At 34.1% G+C, this 21,633-nt stretch overlaps 1 protein-coding gene and 1 long non-coding RNA gene across 5 annotated transcripts; one reads left to right on the plus strand and one right to left on the minus strand.

Annotated features, from left to right (window-relative positions):
- Window positions 1-1,144: 1,144 nt before the first annotated feature.
- Acsl (Acyl-CoA synthetase long-chain) lies at window positions 1,145-21,275 on the minus strand. 4 transcript variants are annotated; one of them, XM_068288598.1, is made up of 11 exons: window positions 21,099-21,275; window positions 9,255-9,558; window positions 7,204-7,339; window positions 5,433-5,495; window positions 4,565-5,003; window positions 4,286-4,492; window positions 3,133-3,607; window positions 2,903-3,075; window positions 2,574-2,837; window positions 2,236-2,511; window positions 1,145-2,170 (listed from the first exon to the last, which is right to left on the minus strand). In XM_068288598.1, the coding sequence occupies exons 2-11, from the start codon at window positions 9,275-9,277 to the stop codon at window positions 2,016-2,018; spliced, it is 2,211 nt and encodes a 736-aa protein (XP_068144699.1). In that variant the 5' UTR covers window positions 9,278-9,558; window positions 21,099-21,275; the 3' UTR covers window positions 1,145-2,015. The 4 variants fall into 4 exon arrangements, with proteins under 4 accessions (XP_068144699.1, XP_068144700.1, XP_068144697.1 ...); XM_068288599.1 differs by lacking the exon at window positions 5,433-5,495 and having other exon boundaries at window positions 21,099-21,274; XM_068288596.1 differs by lacking the exons at window positions 9,255-9,558; window positions 21,099-21,275 and adding an exon at window positions 7,469-7,560.
- On the plus strand, window positions 3,685-4,533 carry LOC137575867 (uncharacterized). The gene is made up of 2 exons (XR_011032252.1): window positions 3,685-4,090; window positions 4,156-4,533. It is a non-coding gene; the product is annotated as an uncharacterized lncRNA (long non-coding RNA).
- Window positions 21,276-21,633: the final 358 nt, after the last annotated feature.

The following is a 21,633-nucleotide window of genomic DNA, read 5'->3' on the forward strand; positions in this document are numbered from 1 at the left end:
TCGACTTTACTCTTAAAAACTGCCTCCATCTCAAAATTATTGAAATTACTGAGACGAAAATCTTAATTTTTTTATGGCACATTCTTCAAAAACATTATCTAAAGTCTGATGACAGAATTTTACTAAAGGAGACATTTTCATATTATAATAAAAATTTTATGAAAGAAGAGCAAAAGGTGAGAAAAACAAGAACTAAAAACATATTTTATAAAAAAATGTTCTACAAAGTTAATCGAGGATCAATATAAACTGTAGCTTATTGCACAAACCTAAATTAAGGCCATTAATTGAAAAATTGAATATAAAGTCATAATAGAGCAGTTTTCGAAAAAGTGTAGATATTTTTATTGACTTCTCTCAGTATTTGATACGCTCGAATATACAATAATGCAATTTAGTGTATACTTATAATTAACTATAATGTGAAATCGGTATTTCATTCACTTTGTTATTTTTTTTTAATTCTGTTGGTTGTAACTGATTCAATAATATATTTTTAAGGTATTATTAAATTTAAATTGCTACATCATCAATGCCCATCTTTCCATATATATATATATATAGATATACATATATATATAGTATGTATATATAGTACAAATAAATTGCTATACAGCAATGTCACTGTATAATTTGTATTTATTTTCGATTCTTGGAAAAACTGAAAAGTTTTGCCGCACGAAAAAAAATTGCTAGACATTGCTAAAAATATTTGTTGTTTTTTTTTTTTAATATTATTTTTATTTTGTTTAACTAAAAATATGACTAAAGTTTATTCGGTCTTGCACACATCTAAAAACAATTTAGTTTTTTTTTTATTTTTTGTTTTTATTTAGTTATGCTTTTCACTTTTATGGTTTAGTAAGTCTAAGTCTTTCATGTTTGTTTCATTTAAAAATTTTTGACATAATTCGTAATTCAGGAAATTCTAATTTGTTTTTGTTTTTTGTTTTTAGTACATGTATCATTATTTAGATTGCATAACTAAATTGCGCTAAAATATATTTAACAACAATTCATGGAGGGTTTTCATTTTGGTGCGTCCAAGAAAAAAGCATTTAAACCACGAAAGTGGATCAAGGTGTTAGTAGTAAATATTGTTTTTTGTTTTGTTTATGTTTTTTTAGTGTATCTTTAGTATTCCTTTTGTTTTTTCTCCTTTTTCCGTTTTCGCTTCGTGCTACAATTCAAAATTAATTCATTACATTGCCATACACTCTTAGACTTAGCATAGACTGAAGAACTACACTAGATAAATATACGTTCTGTTTACATAAACGTATATATATATGTATATTGTATGTACATAATTATTAGGCAACCGCTTAAGTTTAATTTTTATTGTTTTCCTATAAAAATAAGTATTATTTATGCAATGTGTTTTTTGTTTTTCCTTTGTTTCCTCTTTTCTATGGGTTTGTTTCTATTTCTTTTGCCATAAACAAAAAATGTACTAAAAACCAAAGCTGTACATTCATTTAATATTCATTCATCATTATATAATCATCATCATCATCATATTTATCGTTATCGTATCATAATCATTGTCAATCTTGTTGTCGTCGTTAGGTTTTATCTATATATCATTCATCACCATTAGCAGCATTCGTTTTGTTTTCTTTCCGTTCTTCATTTTCTTTTCGTTTGTTTTCAGCACACTCGAAAACCAAAAACTTTTCAAGAATTACATTTTCTTTCTCTTTTTTTATTAACATAAAATTTGGTAAAACAAAAAAAATCGAAGTATGGAGGCAATAAGCAACCAATTTTTTTAATAAATTATATAACTTGGCTGAGCTGCTTTCATTTTTGATTTTCGGGTGTGTGTGTGTTTGTCCCGTGCGTTTTGGCTTTTAGATCTTTTAGAACTTAAACTAGTTTGGGGGGGCGTTTCTCTAGGCGATTTATGCCCATATATTTCTGGGCACACAAGCTTCCAATTGCTCCTGCTGATGCTCCTCTTTTAATTAATTGCTGTTGTTGTTGCTGCTTGCTGCTATTTAGTACATTGATTTTCATGAGGCGTACATGCGATTAATATCATGCTGATATCTATCCTGAATATCCTTGCGCTTGAGCTTAAAGGCAGCCGTCACCAAACCCATATCCGGTGACCAGACTTCCTTGCAAAGCGTTATGGCTGCCGGCACTTCGAACTTTTGCAGTTTGCCTGTAAAGAATACAAAAATTTCATCAGAATTGAATGCAATCCAAATTAGTTTCTTGTAAGCTTACATTTGCGTGAATGATCGGCAATTTCCTTGAGTATAGCCTTCTCCATGACGGGTGATGAGCACAGGTCTTCAAATGTTTTATTCTGAAGTCCATGACGTTCAGCCAATTCTTCAAGATGCTTCTGATTTGGAACGACCAGCGCTACAGTAAATTGCTTAGTTGGATCACCATAAACGCAAATATTCTCAATAATGCCGCATGTTTTCAATTCCGATTCAACTTTGCCCAATGAGACATATTCGCCGGCCTGCAGCTTAACGAGATCCTTCTTGCGATCTAAATAGATAAGGATTATAAAGTTAAACAGAAAGGAAAACTCTTTCTAGGTTTGAACCTACCAATAATTTTAAGTACACCATCACTTTGCACTTCACCAATGTCACCAGTCTTGAACCACCGACGACCATCTTCCTCGAAGAAATCTTCATTGGTCTTGCCAGGCAATTTATAATAACCTTGTGATACACAATCTCCACCAATTAAAACTTCTCCTTGGGGATAGGGTTTGTTTGTGATGCGATAGTTGCCCTCCTCCCAGTTGACCAAACGTATGTCGCAGACAGTTAAGGGGGCACCAGTGCGTCCATAGGTCATGTCACGATCTGTTAAAGAAAATCCAAGAGTACTTTAGTCAATCATTTCAATTGAGTATACCATTATCACTTACAATCCATTACTGTGGCTCCTGATGTAGTTTCAGTCAATCCATAACCCTGAATCAAATCCACACACAAACATGTCTTAATCTGTTCATGTGTATCCGATGAGAGTGGAGCTCCTCCAGACATCATAATGCGCACACGTCCACCCATTAATTTAGCCACCTTCTTGAAGACCAATCTGAAGGAGGGCAAAAAGCATTAACAAACTTTTCTATATGCGATTCATTTTACTTACTTGTCAATCAAGGGCGTTAGATAGCCTCGTGTTATCCATTTCACTTTGTACTGATAAAGAAATTTAAATAATGCCTTCTTGAACGCCGAGTCAGAGTTGACCTTGTCGTTAATGCCCTTGGAAATGCGATCAAGTATCAATGGCACCGAAGTCATGCAAGTTGGCTTCAATACGGTGGCATCTCCCTTGCATCCGCGCTTTATCTTGCTACTCGTATCGATCAGTGTCAATGGCGTTGAATAACCAATTGATACGCCCGTCATTAGGCAAACACTCTCGGCAACCAATTCGAAAACATGAGCCAATGGCAGAAAACCAATTAAGACATCATCTGGATAAATTGGCACCATATCACAGAAACCCTTCATGGTGGCAATGCAATTTTTATGCGACAAAAGTACACCCTTTGGTGTGCCAGTCGAACCAGAAGTGTACATAATAATGGCAATATCATCGCCCTTTGGTGGCACATTCTCTGCAAGTGAAAAATCAAATTAAATGTGCTTAGTACAAATCTGTGTATCATATTATTTAGTGTCTTCTTATCAGATAGTCTATTTTGAGAATTTTCACTCACTTAATTCAAAATTTTCAGTTTCTATTTTGGTTAATAATTACACAAAAAAAAAAAAAGAAAATACAGTAAAATGGATGGTTTCGATGATTTGATTACATTGACCCCCATGAATTGTGTGAAATCTTGCAATGATCTCTTGGATGCTGCCGATATGAAACCACGTTCATATTCATTATTCATTACACTCTTTGGCCTTTATTGTGGAGCTTTACTCTATCGTTCGTATCGCAAGAGAACTCTTCTGAAGGAGAGATTACCCACAGTTCAAGTGGAGAATCCTGAAGTGCAAATAATTGTTATATCTTCCGATGAGACAATGAATTCAGAGGATTTACTAACACACGATTATCGTTTGGAGGCCAAGAATGGACCAAACCTGAGGTCAACTGTGCAACGCGAGAGTATGAAACCAATCGTTGATTTCTGATCATCTCTCTTTTACACAGATGGCAATATTGCAAACAATTTAACCAGATGAGAGAGCAAAAGAAACCCATAGAACAATCATTTGAAGAACAATTTGTTTCCTCCTTCCAAACAATTCAAGAGTAGACAACGAGCCATAGCTGCACTTACCAAATTTAGAGTCCTGACCAGTTTTGACAACCTGAGCAAATGGCAAAACCTTGACACCCTCTTTGAAGCCTGTGGTCTCTGTCTTATGCAGCTGATCCTCCATATAGATAATGGTGGTCACATTCGGGCACTGGGCCAGCAAAGTCTTGAATTTGGGCAACAGATCATGAGAGGTTATCACTGTGGTTACTTCCGTTTCCGAGATACCTGTAAGAGAAAGTGCAATAAATTAAGTTATCTTTCGGCAAGGGTTTTTCTATTTACTTAGTTTCTACTTACAATGAGCCACACCATCGTCTCCCAAAGTGGCATAGACAGTAACAATGGGCATGGCCTGTTTGAAACAACCATGGGCTGCAATCATCCATTCCGCTCGCGTTTCGGCAAAGATCACAATATTCTCACGAGGTTTCTGTCCCAATTCACGTAGACCACGTCCAAAACTGGCTGCCATGCGTTCCGCTTCGGTGAAATTCTTCCATTTGTAATCACCCATATTGTATTTCTTAAATACACGACCATTTGGCTGCACTTCATCCTCCTCGCTAAGGATTTGCCTGGTGCCCAGACAACGTTTGGATGAATGGGTTTTTGCCACATAATTGAAGACCTTCTCCAATGTATCGATATTCTCCTGTAGCATCTTCACATGGACATCACGTGGTGGTTCCGTGGTCCTATATGTTAGCTCATTATCATCACTCTTGATGATTTTGGCCTATAAACAAAAAGGAGCGAACAAAGATTGTAAGTTTTATGATCTGACTAATAGTCTTTGATAAAAAGTGGTGGAGGGGCGGGAGAAAAAGAGAGAGATAACAGAGACATGTGTGAGTATCAGTGGGGGGGCATAGTGGAGAGAATTTTGTTTCATATATGTATAACCAATTGGGAATGATTCGTTTTGGTTTTTATATTGTAATTGGCCAACACCAAAGAGTCCTAAATCAAAGCAGGACTTGGGAGCTGGACTCTTCGAACTGAACACGATCACCAATTTTAATTGAGGAACATTTAAAGTGCTTATGTGTGTGTCGTGAGTGTGTGGGGGTGTCAAGTGTGTGTGTGTGTGTGTGTGTGTATGTGTGGTTCCTTATATCACATATACCAAATAAAAGAACAACAAAAAATTATGACAAAATTAAACCTCAATATCATCCGGCGCGTATTTGGATTCATCATCAAATTTATTCTTGTTTAAGATCTTTGCCTGGGAATGAGGATCAAAAAAGACCAATTAGCAATACACGAAAACCCAAAAACAAAATAAAAACATAACCTTTGCCTTTTTTGCTAACTTATTTGTGTCATTCAATGTCTATTATACAATGCAAATTGATTTTCTATAAACTTACGATATTCTTATAAATTTTTTGACTTCTTAAGAGGTCAATTTCCACCTCAAAACTTATTTCTACAGGTTTTTTTAAGCCGCAAATTGACTTGCCATAAACTTTTCATCAAATTCTTATATGCGTTTCAAGTGGAAAAAGGTAAAGCACAACCTCATTGGTATTTTAAAGCCGTTATAGAGAGCTATCTATTTCCTATATACTTTTTATGGCAAAAGAAGTTCTCATTTGTTCTACAGCTAACCTCTTGAATATGCCTTGACAGGTTTAATAGATCAATTTCTAACTCAAACCATGTTCTTACCGGGTCTTAAAAGCCTTAATAGATTGCAAACTACTTTCAATAAACTTTTTTATGGAACACAAAATTTTAAATAGTTTTTATATAATTTTTCTAACAGTTCAAACTTTTCTTATATAGATAATCTCCCAAACATATCCTTTCTCTTTCAATCTATATATAGTAATGTATTTGATAACCTCTTATCTTATCAATTATACTATTTAATATTTAAATAGATAAATACACAAATATATATTTGCACTTTTTTCCTAATTATGTCAATTTATGGTTAAGAATTGATATGCCATATGCAGAAAACCAGTTATCAATTCAAATTGCATTCTTCCTTTTTTTCTATCAAATATCATTTTATGGCTATATATAGACTAGAAATTGATTTGCTATAAAACTCTTTTATAGCAGCGCACGAAATTCTTATCATCAGATAAAAAAAACAAAAGTCTAACAAACATATAGCTATGGCTTATTTTAAGTATTTAGCCTGCTTATCAAAACAGTTGAAGAAATCAATTAGGGCAAATATATGTTTGAAAAGTTTTATTCCATCAGATACGGGTCGGGTGCTTCCCCTTTATTCCACTCTCCCCTCACTCTCTACGGTTTAATCAAATTTTCTGGTATTTTTCCGCTGAATTTTTCTTTGATTTGTCCAACTAGATTAGTATCTACATATATCGCCATATAGAAACCTTGATTTGTTCTGCTGATTAATATCTTCATTTTACTTATTCTACCTACGCATCAGTTGCAAAAAAAAAAAACGCTATGCGTAGTTGATAAACCAAAATAGATAGTGGAACTGACTCTGGGGGGACCAGGGCATAAATCAAAAGTCAGCAATTGATTAGAAAAATGTTTGAGAGAGAGAGGGAGCGCCCCAACGAACAAGCTAACTTGAGCGTGACGGTGAAAATGACATTTAGAAGAAAACTCAACAGAAAACTGATAGTAGAAACAAAGAAGAGAGATAGAGAGAGTGAGCTAAGCTAGAGTAGAGATAGGCAGCTAGGTAGATAGATAGGTAGATAGATAGGTAGGTAGGTAGCTATAGGTACTTGTTTAGAATCAAAGTGCTGCTGCAAAAAAAACTATGCGAAACATGCGATTACAACGAACTTTGTAACTTGGTGCAAAGTCGAAAGTGCATGTAGCTCAAATCAACTTGAATTCAACTTTCGACCGAGACAGGTTGCAGCAACTACATCTTACTACTTTAAATATATGCATGTATATTTATAGAATTTCAACTTCCTTCAACTTACCTTAACACGCCTCGAGTCCTGTCGACGTTTCCATGGCGCCTGCAATACCAAATAGACCGGCAGCGTTATGATATCATAAACGAATGCAATAGCCTTGATGGCCCCAATTGCGCTCTGCACCCAGAAACTGTCCATTCTAATAAAGTAAAAGAAAGCGAAATGCAAATTAGATAAAATTCAATAACCAAATCGAATTTACAAAAATTATATTCAATTATATATATATATACGCGTATATGTATTATACATATTTTTTTTTGTATACCTCAACCCACTTGTTCTAACGCTGTCGCAGGCCGAAAACCAACTGATATGAGCCCACCTGCTGCCACAGTTAGTAAATCTTATTGAATGGGGCAGAAAATTTTCAAAAAAGGGGTCTCTCTTTATGCTCACCGCACTAAACTTGGAGCTGAGAAACATTTTTGAAAGCGATAACACACACACACACTCTCCCATACACCCCATGGGAAATAGTTTGGTTTTTTATCAGCTTGAGATTATTTAAGCCCCCCCTCCTCCCTTTCTTGCCGTAACATGCACTCGGCTAGACATTTATACGCTCAGTTGTTCGTTCGGTCATTCTATCGCCTAAGTGATGCCTTTTGTCTCTTTGTAATTGATTAACCCTCAACTTAACTTACCTCTTGATTGAGTTTTGCGGTCTACACAGTATAATAGTTTAGTTTAGCTAAGTTTAGTTAGAGTGGCACCCCTCTTCTCTGACAATAGTTGCTGCTAGTTTTCTTATCGAATACTATTCGTCTGGGGCTAGTCTGGAATTTGTCGTTACCAACGGATCGCCTGATAACACCTACTGTAACTAGGTCTTTTCTTTTTAAAGAATCTTGATCTATCAAGGTCTTGCGTGAGTAATATAATTATTAGTCAATCAATATTATGAACTTATGTATTAATACATAGATATATTGAAACTTAGTCAGAATGTCAAAAAATTTTCGCTATTTTGATTGTTTAAATCTCATTCTTCAAATTTTGTGAGCACGTGTTTAAGTAAATGGTCACACTTTGTCAAAAAAGTGCTGTAAGTGTCATACTAGTATGCATTCCTATTTTTCTGAACACAGCTGTATATTCATAAGATTGATTGACCTCAAGACGGCTAAAACCTAGTTTTCCTATATTTGAAATCTTGACCTCATGCCTGAGATTTCTTAAGTTAAAAAATATGTTTTTTTGGCTTGGGTTCTAGAATAAGTTTTTCCTTATTAATGAGGATAATTTGTATCTACCCTTTGGATAATCAATACTATTAATATAAAGCTTTATTTTTTAGCTTGAATTAAAAATAGAATCTATTTCATTGTTTTAGCCACATTGATGGTTTATCCTGTCTCAATTTCAAGTTTATCTAATCGTTTCCGAGTTAATCATCATGGATATATCTATTTGTATATATACTAGAGTACACTATATTAGCCTTGAATTTGTTATTGAACTTATCCAAATTATTTAAATATTCTTTTCTTTATATTTTACCCAATTTAGATATAAATCATCTGGTTGGTTAAAGTAATTTCCGTTTTGTTGACTATTATGCAATGGAAAACTTTCTTTCCAGTTGCCAAGTAAATTATTTTATATTTGTCTGTGTGTGCTTATCAAAATTATACTAATTAAATTTAAATGCAGAAACTATGTCTCGATGTGTGTGTGTGTTATATATTTAGTCGTTTGTGGCGTGATTTGTGACCGTGCTATCTGCTAGTATTGAATATTTGTTCGGTGATTTCCTTTTCATGTATGGAATACTCCCTCCTATCCATTAATAGAATTTTATCATTTCTGCATGTTATATACTTAGTTTTTTATTTTGGTTTTTATTAATTAATAATAAAAGGTAATTGACGGTCTAAAGGGCTTTAAGACCTTATCCAATTTCGAGGTATTAATGTTGGCCATAATCTCATGATGACGTTACCGCTGATAAGGCATAAAGTTCAAGTTCAAGGACATGTCTCATGATAGCAAAGCAAATGGGTTTCCATCACCTTATGATGTACTTAAATTAATAATTTATTTGTACTTACTGCGCATCATCTTCGATGAACATCTTGATAGTTTTTTGTTTAACTCTCTTTCTCTTTTTGTGTGGCTATGATCTTCAAATGCGTAGATGATTAAGGAATTGGTGGTGGTCAATGGATGACACAGGAGTGGAGAGCACTTCCTGCTCTCTCACACACACGCACACACACACACACACACAAAGAGAGAGAGAGAGACAGAGATAGAGTGTTGTTGTGGGTGGAGTATGACGAGCAAATTGCCTAGCCACCAGCTTATATATAGTTTAGCACAAAAGATGATCGATCGGTTCAGTTAAACGTTTAGCTGAAATATTCAACACAAAAACAGAGAGAACAAAGAGACAAAAAATATTTATTATTACAAATATGTATGTAAATGAGTATGAGAAACATGAAATATTCATCATATAGAGTTTTTCTGTGACCAAGGAGAGAGAGAGAAAAGAACAAACAAACACAAATGCATATATGATAATTACAAAAACAAATGACATCAAGATAAAATAAAAAACAAAATTGGGTTAAAATAAGAAAACATAAGAGCAAAGCAAAAAGCATATATAAAAACAAATAACAATAAATTGCTTATGAGAGAGAAGCACAAACGAAAATGTATAGAAATCACAGCCTTGCACTTTAGTTTCAAATTCCAGGAATTATTGTCAGTTCCCAGTCTCAAAGCTCATAAACAGGACCGGATTTTAAATAAATTCCGCCCGGGACACTGTCAAATTGCAGCCATTTATTTAATTAGGACTGTCTTCTCCGCCCATGACAAGTGCCCTCGTCAGCCCCTTTTCTAGATCCGCCTGTTTTCTGTGGGAACTCTTATTTGAAATTCAATGCATTTTTTTTTGCTATAATTTTTTAAGTAAAGCTTTTGTTTAAAGACGAGTGTTTAAAATAAGTAATTATTTAATTTCGCACACGAGCATTCCAAATTAATTCTAAAACTCAACAATCTAAGCATTTTAGTTGTTGCTTTAGAACAACAAAAGTTTGTAATAATAAGTTCAAGCTAATAACTCTTTGAAATTAAAAGCCTTTTCTACTCAGAACATAAAAAATTATGATCCAAATAACCTGTATATTTACCTCTATATATAGAGATTCGCTTTTAAAAGAGTATAAACAGTTCTCTAAGTTCATTCGTTTGTTTTTAGATTCTAAATATATGTTAATAACAAAATGAAAAGAAAAAAAAAACTAAACAAAATTCAAATAAATATTCAAATAAAAATCGAAAGCAAAGCAAATAATTTTCTCTTTCTATTCCTCTTCTTTGCTCGCTCTCTTTCTCTCTCTCTATCTCTCTATATATCTTTTACTTTTGGCTATAAATTGATAATAAATACAAGAAAAAGAGAAAAGAATCTTTTTCAAAAATTATATAGACCAAACTGACTAAAATTAGAATACAAAGATTACATAATGTGTTAGAAAGAGATGATAGCCGGCTACCATACCTTTCATTTAGCACTTCTAATGGTTTCTTTCCCTCTCCTTCACTCTTTCTCACACTCTCTTTCTCTTAGATAATTTCATTGTCCTAGGTCGCGACGATGAGTCCCATTCAATCAGTTAAATCGAAAAATATTTTCTTTGGCCTATATAATTACATTCTCTCTGTGTTTTTGTTTAGACAGCGACCACAGGAAAAATTTTAATCGAAAAAATAAACATTCAACAAGTTTCCAATGTTTTGTCAAGAGCCAAAGTCCACTGAGAGAAAGAATGAGAGAGACTGAGAGAGAGAGAGAGTGGCAGAAAATGCTCAAAGTCAGCAAATTTTACGTCTTCCATTCGGATATCATTTTACTTTCTTAAGAATCTACCGATGGCGATAAATTTAATATTTATATATATAATAATTATAAAAGTCACAATACAATCAAATGTTCAAAGTTCATACAAAAATAATTTAAGCAATGTTTTATCAGTTAAAAATAAAAATTAAATTGGTCTTTTAAAATTCGCATGGTCGTAAAGAAAAGAAAGAAAGACAGAGAAAAAGAAGAGGGGCCATTGAACTGGAGAGAATACCAAACCCCCCCAAAAAAAAAAACAACTTGATTACGAAGAGCGCGTCACTATCATCAACAACAACAACAACTTGGAAAAGAGTAACAAAGTCAACAATATTAAAAACGTGTTTTGTTTACAAAGAAAGAGGCTAACAATGAAGGGGAACGAAATTTTGGCATTTAAATGTTTGCCAACTCTGGCAATGACAGTAAACAGCCAACAACTGGCACATTGGAACTAAGCCCAGCGAAAAACAAAACAAATATTAAACAAGTTCATGAAGTTCATTTAATATATTAAAATTGGTTCGATATCGAAACAAATTGCACTTAATGAAACAAACTCACAACATTTTTTGTTTCCCAACATTGAGATGTTCTTTGGGATATGTCAATAGACTAGTAAAAGACTGTGAAAGAAGATTTCAGATGGCTTAATCTAATCAGATAACACACACATCTTCTTTTTCCTTTCTACTTGTGTTGGCCTGGGAGCGCCCTAAAAATTACGTTTCGTAGTCCTAATAAAGCTATTCACAGAGTTTACCGGTGTCTTAACGACCGATTATCTAAATTGAATTCCAACCACTGTTCCAACTCTGATAGTTTTCATAGTTCATAAAGTCAATTGACCTAAGCAAAGGCGAAAGTTGTTTTGAAACTAAATAACAGTCAGCAGGTGCTTTAATTGCATATGTAAATAATAACAACGAAGTGTCAATACCCTATCATAATTATAATACCTTGACAGAATAAAAGTATGTTACCATTTGAAGTGTATCAATGTCTGGAGGAATAATGATATCCTTAAATTCAAGTAAAATATTAATTTTGCTCTGTATCTCTCAATATCTCTGCCAAACGCCATTTAAGACCCAATTGCAGTTACGTTCGAGCAGCAACTGCCTTGAACTTGGTAGCTACAGCTTCTTTTATAGCCTCAAATTTCTCTTGTGCCTAAGAGAAAGTGAGATATACTCTCCTCTCAAGTGAAAACAAGTCTCGAGAGCAATAGAGTGCCAATTCTCTCGGTTTGATTTCTCATTCGCTCATTTTTCTACGCTGCAATGGTTAAGAAGGTCAGTTCTTCATAAATGGGAAAATTGCCAATAGTAATCGGATAGACATTTATCGTAATTCGCTAGCGGATATGTTTCTATTAATCACCGATATTAAATTTTACTTTAATGGGCACACTTTGAGAGATTTCAGATTTCACTTTCATTTTAATGTTGAAAATTTACAATTTGTTACAAATATTATCATAGACTTTTATGTAAGAGTATGTATTGAAACTAACACACTTGTTGATTACAATTTTCTCATGAACTTTGAACATCTCATGCGAGTGCCGCCTGACCCTGATCATAAAATGCGTTCCAAGTCGCGCCCCGAGGTATCCAAAGGTTAAAACCTACATAATCAAAACAAATGTAGAATTATTTAAAACAATCAGGAAATCAGTCATGATGATTACACAAAGTACACATACATACATATACATACATATCTTTTCTAATAGAGGACAAGTGTTGTGAGAAGATGATTCAATCATAGACGACAACGACGTATTTCTAGCTAGAAACATATGTAGAGCGACCTTCATGGGTTAGATAATCTACCTCACTACTTAGCGCACACATGTCGTATGCGTAATATTCACACAGAGTGCGGTGAGAGGTCAACAAGGCGCAGCAAAATTTTGGCATGTGTTTAAAATAAATTTTCTTCGCTTTTTAAAAATGTTTCTAGATATTAGATTAAAAAGCCATTTGAATTCACTTTTTATGCCTTTAAAGTTGAGTGAAACTTATTGCAATTTGCTACGTTTAAAATAATTGCAAAATGACGACGATTTAATTACTAACTGTATATATGTACATATACACAAAAGTCGCGCTTTTTTTATGATTATTGTTGCAGTTTTTGGTTTTTTTGTTTTTCCCCGTTTCTCCACTTTTCATTACATTGCACAACACAACAAAATGCATTCTGTGTGAAGGCAAAAACAAAACAAAAATCAACGTGCTCTCTCTCTCTCTCTCTGTCTCTCTTATACCGCCCGTTATGCTTGAATAACTAACTCAACCTCGAACTTGAATATTAGCAACAACAATTCATTCGATAAAATATCGACAACAATTTTTGTATTTTTTAAGTGTTTTGTCACGCAACTAACACACAGTATTTAGAACACAATAGTCACAAAGTTCCAAGCTCAAAGTTTCAAGTTGATTTTCTTTTCTGTACAACGACATTACGAAACGAAACGTAAAATCTGTTCTATATTACGTGTATCTACACAAATGGACGGACAACAAAAAGAAATAAATAGACAAAACAATTGAACGAGACAGACTGATAGATAGATAGATAGATAGAGAGAGAGAGAGGGAGAGAGAGTTAGAGCGAGCAGAACTGAGGCAAGTTATAGTCGTATTAATGTTTCTATACCCTAACGAAATTATATGAAATTTTCAAGTCATGTATTACTTTTCAAACATATTACTTTGTCGGTATTAATTTAAGTTTTAACTCTTTTTTAAGAGCCTCAAGGCTATCTAGCCTATAAAATCTAAATTAATCATATTTAAAGTCGTAGGGGGTTTCATTACTTTAATAACAGATGTATTGTGATTAAAGATATTTGTGTTTGGTGATTCTTATTGCTGGAGTGCAATCACGATTTTTGCAAAATATTTTGTTTCTTGTCTGAATTCAGAAAAACTAAAATTTGCGACCCCAAATTACCATAAAAACGGATATAACATCCTCGTCATTAACCTCTGTAATACTTCAAAAACTTTTTCATTTCGATTCTAAGTAAATTTGGCCCATTAGTACGATTTGAATGAAAAATTTTAAAAATTTTCTATTTTCTAATTGCAATTCAATGCCGAAGAATAATTGATTTAGTTCTTAGAAAACCCTTTAGTACTTGGAAAAGGGAATTTTGTTGATTCCTGATTTAATAAACTAGTTCTTCATCTTTAAAACTAGTTATAGTATAACCAGTAAAAACTTAAAATTATAAGAAATACCTTCAATTTTATAAATAGCTGAGAGTTAAAATTTTTGTTATAAATTATAACAAAATCAAGTCTACTTATTTGCCTTCTATCTCACCCATAGTGTATGTAGACGCGCAATAACCACAAAAAGTGGACACGTCATTGATTTGTTAAGATCTCATTGGTTAGAGTCATTGTTAGAGTATTGCAATTTAATGGTTAAGCTGTTTTTTATCGTCTTTAAACCTTTCCTCCACATTTAAAACAGAAGGCATAAGACTAATGAGGAAAAGAATATGAATAAAGTTTTTTAATTAAGTTGAAATTATTGCAAAAATAACATTTAATCATGTGGAGAAGAGAAACAAAAACCTGTTATGTCTTCCAATACACGATCAATATCTAAAAATATAATTTGATAAGAATGAAAGTTTATTACTGCTAAAACATCTATTAAACTAGAATGGCCTTGTGGAAGTCGATTTTTAAATCAAGAGATGTGCGAATCAATGAAAATTATCGCTAGAGAATATCGAAATAACGTTTTCAAATGTTTTTTTAAATAAAAAGGGATACAATTTTTGTTAGAAAGAATGCTTTTTGGTTTCTTAAAGTTTATTAAAGATTTAGGAATTTGTTTCTTAAAATTTCACTTCTAAGTTTTAGAAGAGAGTTTCTGGGCTTAATTCAAACCTAACTCCAAGAGTTCGATGACATTGTGGTATTTAATTTAGATTAAGAATAAATGTTTATATTGTCATCAGTTCTTAATATGAGGAAACACAATTGCATAAATATTTACACAAATTCACTTTTAATGAACAATGAATAACAAAAAATTTGATGTATTTTTCCACTTATTTTATGTGTGTAGGTGTTTGTGTGTCTACAGTTATTTGAACTATGGGGTCAATGTATGTATAACGGGAGTTATTTCGATCAACCTTGACATTGACTACAATTGCAGGAATGAAATTGATATGCAACTTGTGTGATTTATGTACGAATCAAATGTACTCATAGGTAACTCTGCTTGTTTATGGGAGAGCGAGAGGTCAACAGAGAGAACGGGAATATAGTGTAGAAATCGTATGATTGTGCCAAAGTCCAAAATAAAAATAATTTTTGTTCGTTTGCAACGCGCAACGAGAGTAAAAATAAAATTACTCGAATGAGATTGAAATAAGAAAAAAAAATAAAACCAACAACAAAAATCGGTACATATATTCCATTCAATGAGTGAATGAGTAACAACAAACACGACAAACAAACAGAAATAAAAAACACAAAATAACAACAACTTTCCGTATGCTAATTTGTCGCACAGAATTCGTATTACCCTGCATCGTCTAAAACAGGCCCGATAATTTGGGTAAAGGATTTCCTACATATAATACATTCAATTTGAACCGGTTATTCAATACATATCTATTGATAACCTTAGCTATTAGTTGAATGTTAATGTCAAATCAATTTTGGATTTATAAATTTCAAAATTTTAGAAGCATTCCTTGGTTACTAAAATGTGGTTCTTGGACGTCATTTTTTTCTAGTTTCCTAGTTTTATACAGGAAAATATCTTTTAATCCGACAAATGTATTATTCCTTGTGCAAAGGATTAACTTACTAGACTCCGTTTTACAATATGTCAGTTAAACAACCAATATTAAACTTTTGTGATTAAATACTTGCTAAGTGACGTAAAATATCATTATCAATATTCAAATTAAGTGTTTTCATTAAAACTTTAACAAAATTTATATATTTACTTGGTCTATTCAATAACATTTCAATAACAATATCTATTTTCATAAACAGTTCTATTTTTGACACTAAATGACCTCAAAAGGCCCAATATACCCTTCATTTCTACCTCAATTACGCAGAGTATTTAAAAGCACACACAAAATACGAGATTACGTTGAGAGTATGAGAGTACGACATGGCGAGTACTATGAGTGACCGACCACAACCACCAGCATCAGTATCTGTCTATGTCTATGTGGGGGCGAATTTAAAATAAATTTGATTACTGACTCTCGAGTTCTCGGGCCCCACACTGATGCATTAGTAGCTCGAAAGAATAGCTGAGAGTTAATTTAATGGCTGATAGTGAAAAAGTGAGAGCCACCATGTCTCTCTCTTTTGCACTCGCTCTTTTCTCAAAATGTCTCTGTGCTGTCCATGTGAAAGTAAAACATAAATGCGCTAAAATAAATGACCTAGACAAGATTATTGAATGGCCCACCCACTGTGGGAAGTGCTGAGAGAGTCATATCAGGGGCTAACTCTGTTGGTCTATTTGTCTTATCTATCTAGAGTGAACAGCGACCAAGATCACTGCCAGACAATTAATCGATGGATGGCGAGCACGTGGCGCAGTGAAAATTTTCCACCTTGCTTATAATCAATAGAAAAAAAAATAGAGTATTAAATAAAAAGTATTAAATCCCCATGTTCAAGTTGAAGCCCGGTTTAATTGACTGCCAAAAAACCGGTTAGAAAATCTCTCAAAGTCGTGACCAAACAAAAAAATACAAACAAACACACACAAACTTAATTTAACTTTAGAGTTAAGTCTTTCTAACTGTGTGTGTGTGTGTGTGTGAGAGTCTGTGGGACTTTGTGTGTGGCGCGTTTAACGTGTTTTCAAACATAGAATTCTATAACCAGGAACAACAATGGCCATTCCAATTGACCCTGACTTTACTTAGAATTTTTATCTTGATCTTGACCCTGTATAGAAGCTGTAACTTAAAAATGCTATAAATTACAATAAAAGTTAAAATTAAACACGTTGTATTACATCATTTAAATCATTTAAGTTTATATAAAATGAAATAATTTCACTGTTAGAACAATTTAAACAATTTTTGTCTCAGAAAACTCATTTGTAGATTCCTTAACAAATGGCATTTAAAGCCAAAGAATCATCAGATATTGCAAACATTGCACAGGATTGGTTGGTTTTTTTTTTTAAATCTATGGATCATCGATTCAATAATGCTTCTCAATGTTTACTCTATTACCTGAACGCATTACAAATGAAAACGAACAAAATTTAATGAATCAGTTAAAGTTCGGGGGTATCGAAAGGGTGAGAGAAGCTGTCAAACTGTTGAAACCATCGCGTTGGGCAAGCTGCCAAAAGGGTCGGGGCTAGGGGTTGGCATGGCCGATTACAAAATGTCATTACATGTTAGGGTATAGGGTGAGGAGGACGGTGGCAAAGGTAGTGTAGCAGACATAAAATCGCGTGACTATTTTTGATATGTAAAGTGAAAGAGGGAGAGAAACAAAAAGTGAGAGAGACAGAGCCCACAAAGAGCAACAACTGCAGCTAGAGAAAAAGTCACGAGGCGGAGGCAGAGGTTGGGGGGTTGACTAAGGGAGGGTGGGTCGTTTCGTATGCAACGGCGGTTGTGGCACGTTTTTCTTTCTTTCTGTCTTTCTTTTCGCCGCATCACATTTTCGTTATACCAGCTGAAAATCGTATGAGTTTCAGGGGAAATGAATGGTTCCCTTTTCCGCCCTCGTGGCGTGGCAGCAACGTGGTATAAAGCTCAAGAAATAATGCGGCGAAGAGCAAAGAGCAACAGCAACAGGAGAGACAAAGAGAGCAGCAGCAACAGCAACAACAAAAGAAGGGGAGTGAAAGAGTCACAGAGAGAGTTGTACGTCTGAGTTGACTGTACAAAAGTGCAAGGCAAGAAAGAGACAGCGACAGATAGATAGAGAGAGAGAGAGAGTGAGTGAGAGCGTCCTCTAATGAAGGGGCAACAAATGAAAAGTGTAAAGGTCAAAGAGCATATTGTTTACATGTAGAAAAAGCAGCGACGGCGCCTGACCAAAGAGCTTCAACCGTTGGTAGGCCAAAAACACACGTTGGCCATGAATGAAAAGTGCAGCCGGCAAAATGGTGGGAGGAGAGACACACACAGAGACAAAGAGAGAGAGGGAAATACAATGTGTGGGTTATAAATAGAATGGCATGCTAGTTAATGATTTAAATTAAGCTTACCGTTAATAAATATAGACAGACTGCATATCAAGTATTGCCTTCTTATATTTAGTAGCTATTTTATTTGAGTTAACCATTCGCGCGACTTTGTGACTTTGTTGGGCACTTGAAGTAAATATATTGATCTTTATAACATCTTAAGAATTGCATTCTCATATGTAGAGAAAGTGAGTAACTTAATGATGCAGTAGGTACTTGGTTTAGGCATTCAATAGTCAGCCTTAATTACTTTTTTTTTACCAGTTTCAAGCCTTTTATATGTATTGCAGTACTGCAAGTCGTACGACTTGGTTTGAGTACTCAAAACTTAGCCTCAATGTGTAACCTTGATATATTTTAAGAGTTACAATTACTTAAGACTAAAACTTTGTAAATTCACTTAAAAAAGTTGGAATATTTTATTTAATATCCATATTTTCTACAGATTTAGGTTTTAGGTATGAGAAACAACTTATTACTTGCAATTGTAATATCCTTAAAGATGCTTTTGTCCAATGTCAGCCTTAATACTTGATATTTTCTAAGCAAGTCTTACTTCATTTCACTTTAAAGATCTTAATTTGTTTTAAATTTCATCACTTTAAAGTTCTACTTATAAGAAACAGCTTAAAGTTTGCTAAATTTACCTCCAATCGCATTGCATTGGCTTTATCTTGCAGAGCATTCCACAATTTAATCACAATTTCGAATTTACAATCTAAAGCGGAATTGCTTATAGGAAAACCATTATCTCTGTGGTTTGTCTAGCTACGACGTGTCTTTTAGCTTACTGAAATGTATAACGAACGATTGGAAACATTTCCGGCCATAACAGACCATAAAACCGCGCCCAGGCAATAGCTTGGCCTGGCTCAGCTGGTTGGTAGCAAGGAATCACAAAACAGATGACCCCGTGTTAGAAGAGAGAGAGATAGAAAAAAACCCCCCTTTGCTACCTCATGACCTCGCCCCTTTTTGACCGACAAAGCGAAAAACTCGCATGATTTTCAGTTGGTATAACAAACTGCTCTGAGAAATAGAGAACTACAAGAGAAAGAGAAACATCAAGAGAGATAGAGAGTGGGGGTCAGAGAGAGAGAGAGAGAGCGAAAATCAAAACGAGTTTGCGCAAATAGAACAATTACAATGGAAATTACACGTGCAAATCTGAAGACAGAAGAGGAAGAAGATAGGAGGGTAGCATAGGGAACATGTGAGTGGGTGACAACGGGCTTTTTAATACCCTACACACACAGAGACCAAGGAAGCTAGTTGTATTATATAAAATAGGAAGTTAAAGAAATATATAATTAAAAAAGGATGACTTAAACAAATAAATATTTACATATGATTTTAAGCCCAAAAATTCAATTTATTCTCAAGAAACAACAAAATAACATAAAAATATACTTCTCAATAAATTAGTTTCTACTTTGTGAATAAATCATTTTTTGCGATTTTGAACTTATCGGGGTTTCAGTATACATATGTACATATGTACATACATGCGTAATTTATGTTGAACAATCAAAGTGTATTACGTCATCAGATGTCGCAATATAGACTTCCATTAAAATTAATCATGATTTTATCTTTACGTCCTTAGCTGTATTTAACAGAAACCTTCAACAATCCGACTCGAATGGATCAGGGCCGGATTTAAGGGAGGGGCCTTAGACATTCCCTAATGAATCTTCTCCTCCCCTCACTCAGAGACTGGCCTACTAACTAATTCAACGACTTAAAATAAGACTTGGCTGATAAGAAGCTTGAAATGATTATGGAATCCAGCTTAAAGAACTGCGCCAAATAAACTCGAACTTGACAATGACATTTGTTGACAAATGTTTTAATAACGGTAAGCGAACATACATAAATGGTTGGGGGAGAGGGAAAAATCAATAAACAAATCAACAAAGTAACCAAATGAAAATAAAAAACAATTGTTATTGTTGTTCTTGTTGTTGCCATTGACGACAAGCCATCGGAAAAATGCAATTGCAATGCAAATGCGTCAAGCAATTTGGGTCAAGTCAAAGCGAAGAAGGACCAGAGTAGAAAGTAAATCAAGCGCAAAAAAAAAAATTAAACGCAACGCAAAAAAAATGGATAAAACTTTAGTCATTGATAAGGTGGCGTGACATTTTGAGAACATAAATAAAAAGAGGTGAGAGGAAGGTGAGAAACACTCCGAGAGAGAGAGAGAGAGGGAGCAGAGAGAGAAGGCCACGCCGGCAAATAAGCGAGAAATAGAAAGAGATAGAATGCACTTGCGTCAGCTGGTTATAATTTAAAAGAGGGAGAATAGTGGGAGGCGGCAGGGAGAGTATCCATATACAGTTTAAAAATCTTACCTGCTCTTCTTTAGTTAATGTTGTTTATTTTTGTTGTTGTTGAAGTTAGAAATTCCGTTAAATTTGTAAGAGAGAGATAGAAAAAAAGCCATTAAAGATTATATAAAATTAATACACACACACACGCACGACGAACAATCATACACCAACACACACACACGCACACATAGGCGTATAGAACCAGAACCACCGAAATTCCGTTGCGTTGGCGTTGTTTTTGCTTTTTTCTGGCTATTGATGTGTGTGTGTGTGAGTATGAGAGAGTTTGTGTGTGGTGAACACGTTTTTTTCTTGTTAGAATTTTATTTTAATGCGTTTTGGCTCAGGCATCACTTGAAACTTTCACAATTTGCGAAAAAAGGCACAATTACTCATACACACAAAACCACACACACACACACACAGTCCACACATAGAGACACGTATGAAAGAAATCCACTGCGGCTGACACTTACTCGTACACAGACACACACTCTGGAGCACACTCCTTGAAAGTTAATTCAACTGCGTTTTATTTTATATTTAGTATATGTATATTTTTTCTTCTCTTTCTTTTTTTAATTTGGCGCCCGCATTTAATCGTTCTCAAATCACGAAATACTCCGACCGCACAACCTTCCAATTTGAAATCAAAAACAACAGTAAAAAAAAAAACAAACATTGGCCCACCCTGTATGTATATCGATATCGATAAACTAAACAGACGCCAAGTATGCGCCAATAATATTGTACATCGATAAACAAACCGATAAACAAAACAACCGCTAACAATGGAGAAGTTGATAATTTTCAAAAATTTAAAATTTAATTTAAATTTTTTTCCCCGGCCTCGGGAACATGAGCAAAGAGGTAATGCCCATGTTCTTCGAGAGGTTGGAGGAACGGACATCAATGATGCACAGCGGTGCATACTTTAACACAAACGCATTGATGTGGTTGCAGGAGCAAAAATTGTATACTCTGAACTTGGACGAGTTTTGGCATCACGCC

The sequence above is a fragment of the Drosophila tropicalis genome, unplaced genomic scaffold, assembly GCF_018151085.1.
Source record: "Drosophila tropicalis isolate 14030-0801.00 unplaced genomic scaffold, ASM1815108v1 contig_593, whole genome shotgun sequence".
In the NCBI taxonomy this organism is placed as follows: domain Eukaryota; kingdom Metazoa; phylum Arthropoda; class Insecta; order Diptera; family Drosophilidae; genus Drosophila; species Drosophila tropicalis.

Bases quoted from the DNA above. Each gene is read 5' to 3' on its own strand.
- Acsl (XM_068288598.1), bottom strand. From the start codon at position 9,277: ATGTTCATCGAAGATGATGCGCA. The intron at 7,340-9,254 runs GTAAGTACAAAT...TTACTTTATTAG, and splicing joins TTCATCGAAGATGATGCGCA to AATGGACAGTTTCTGGGTGC. The intron at 3,076-3,132 runs GTAAGTAAAATG...GCCCTCCTTCAG, and splicing joins CTAACGCCCTTGATTGACAA to ATTGGTCTTCAAGAAGGTGG.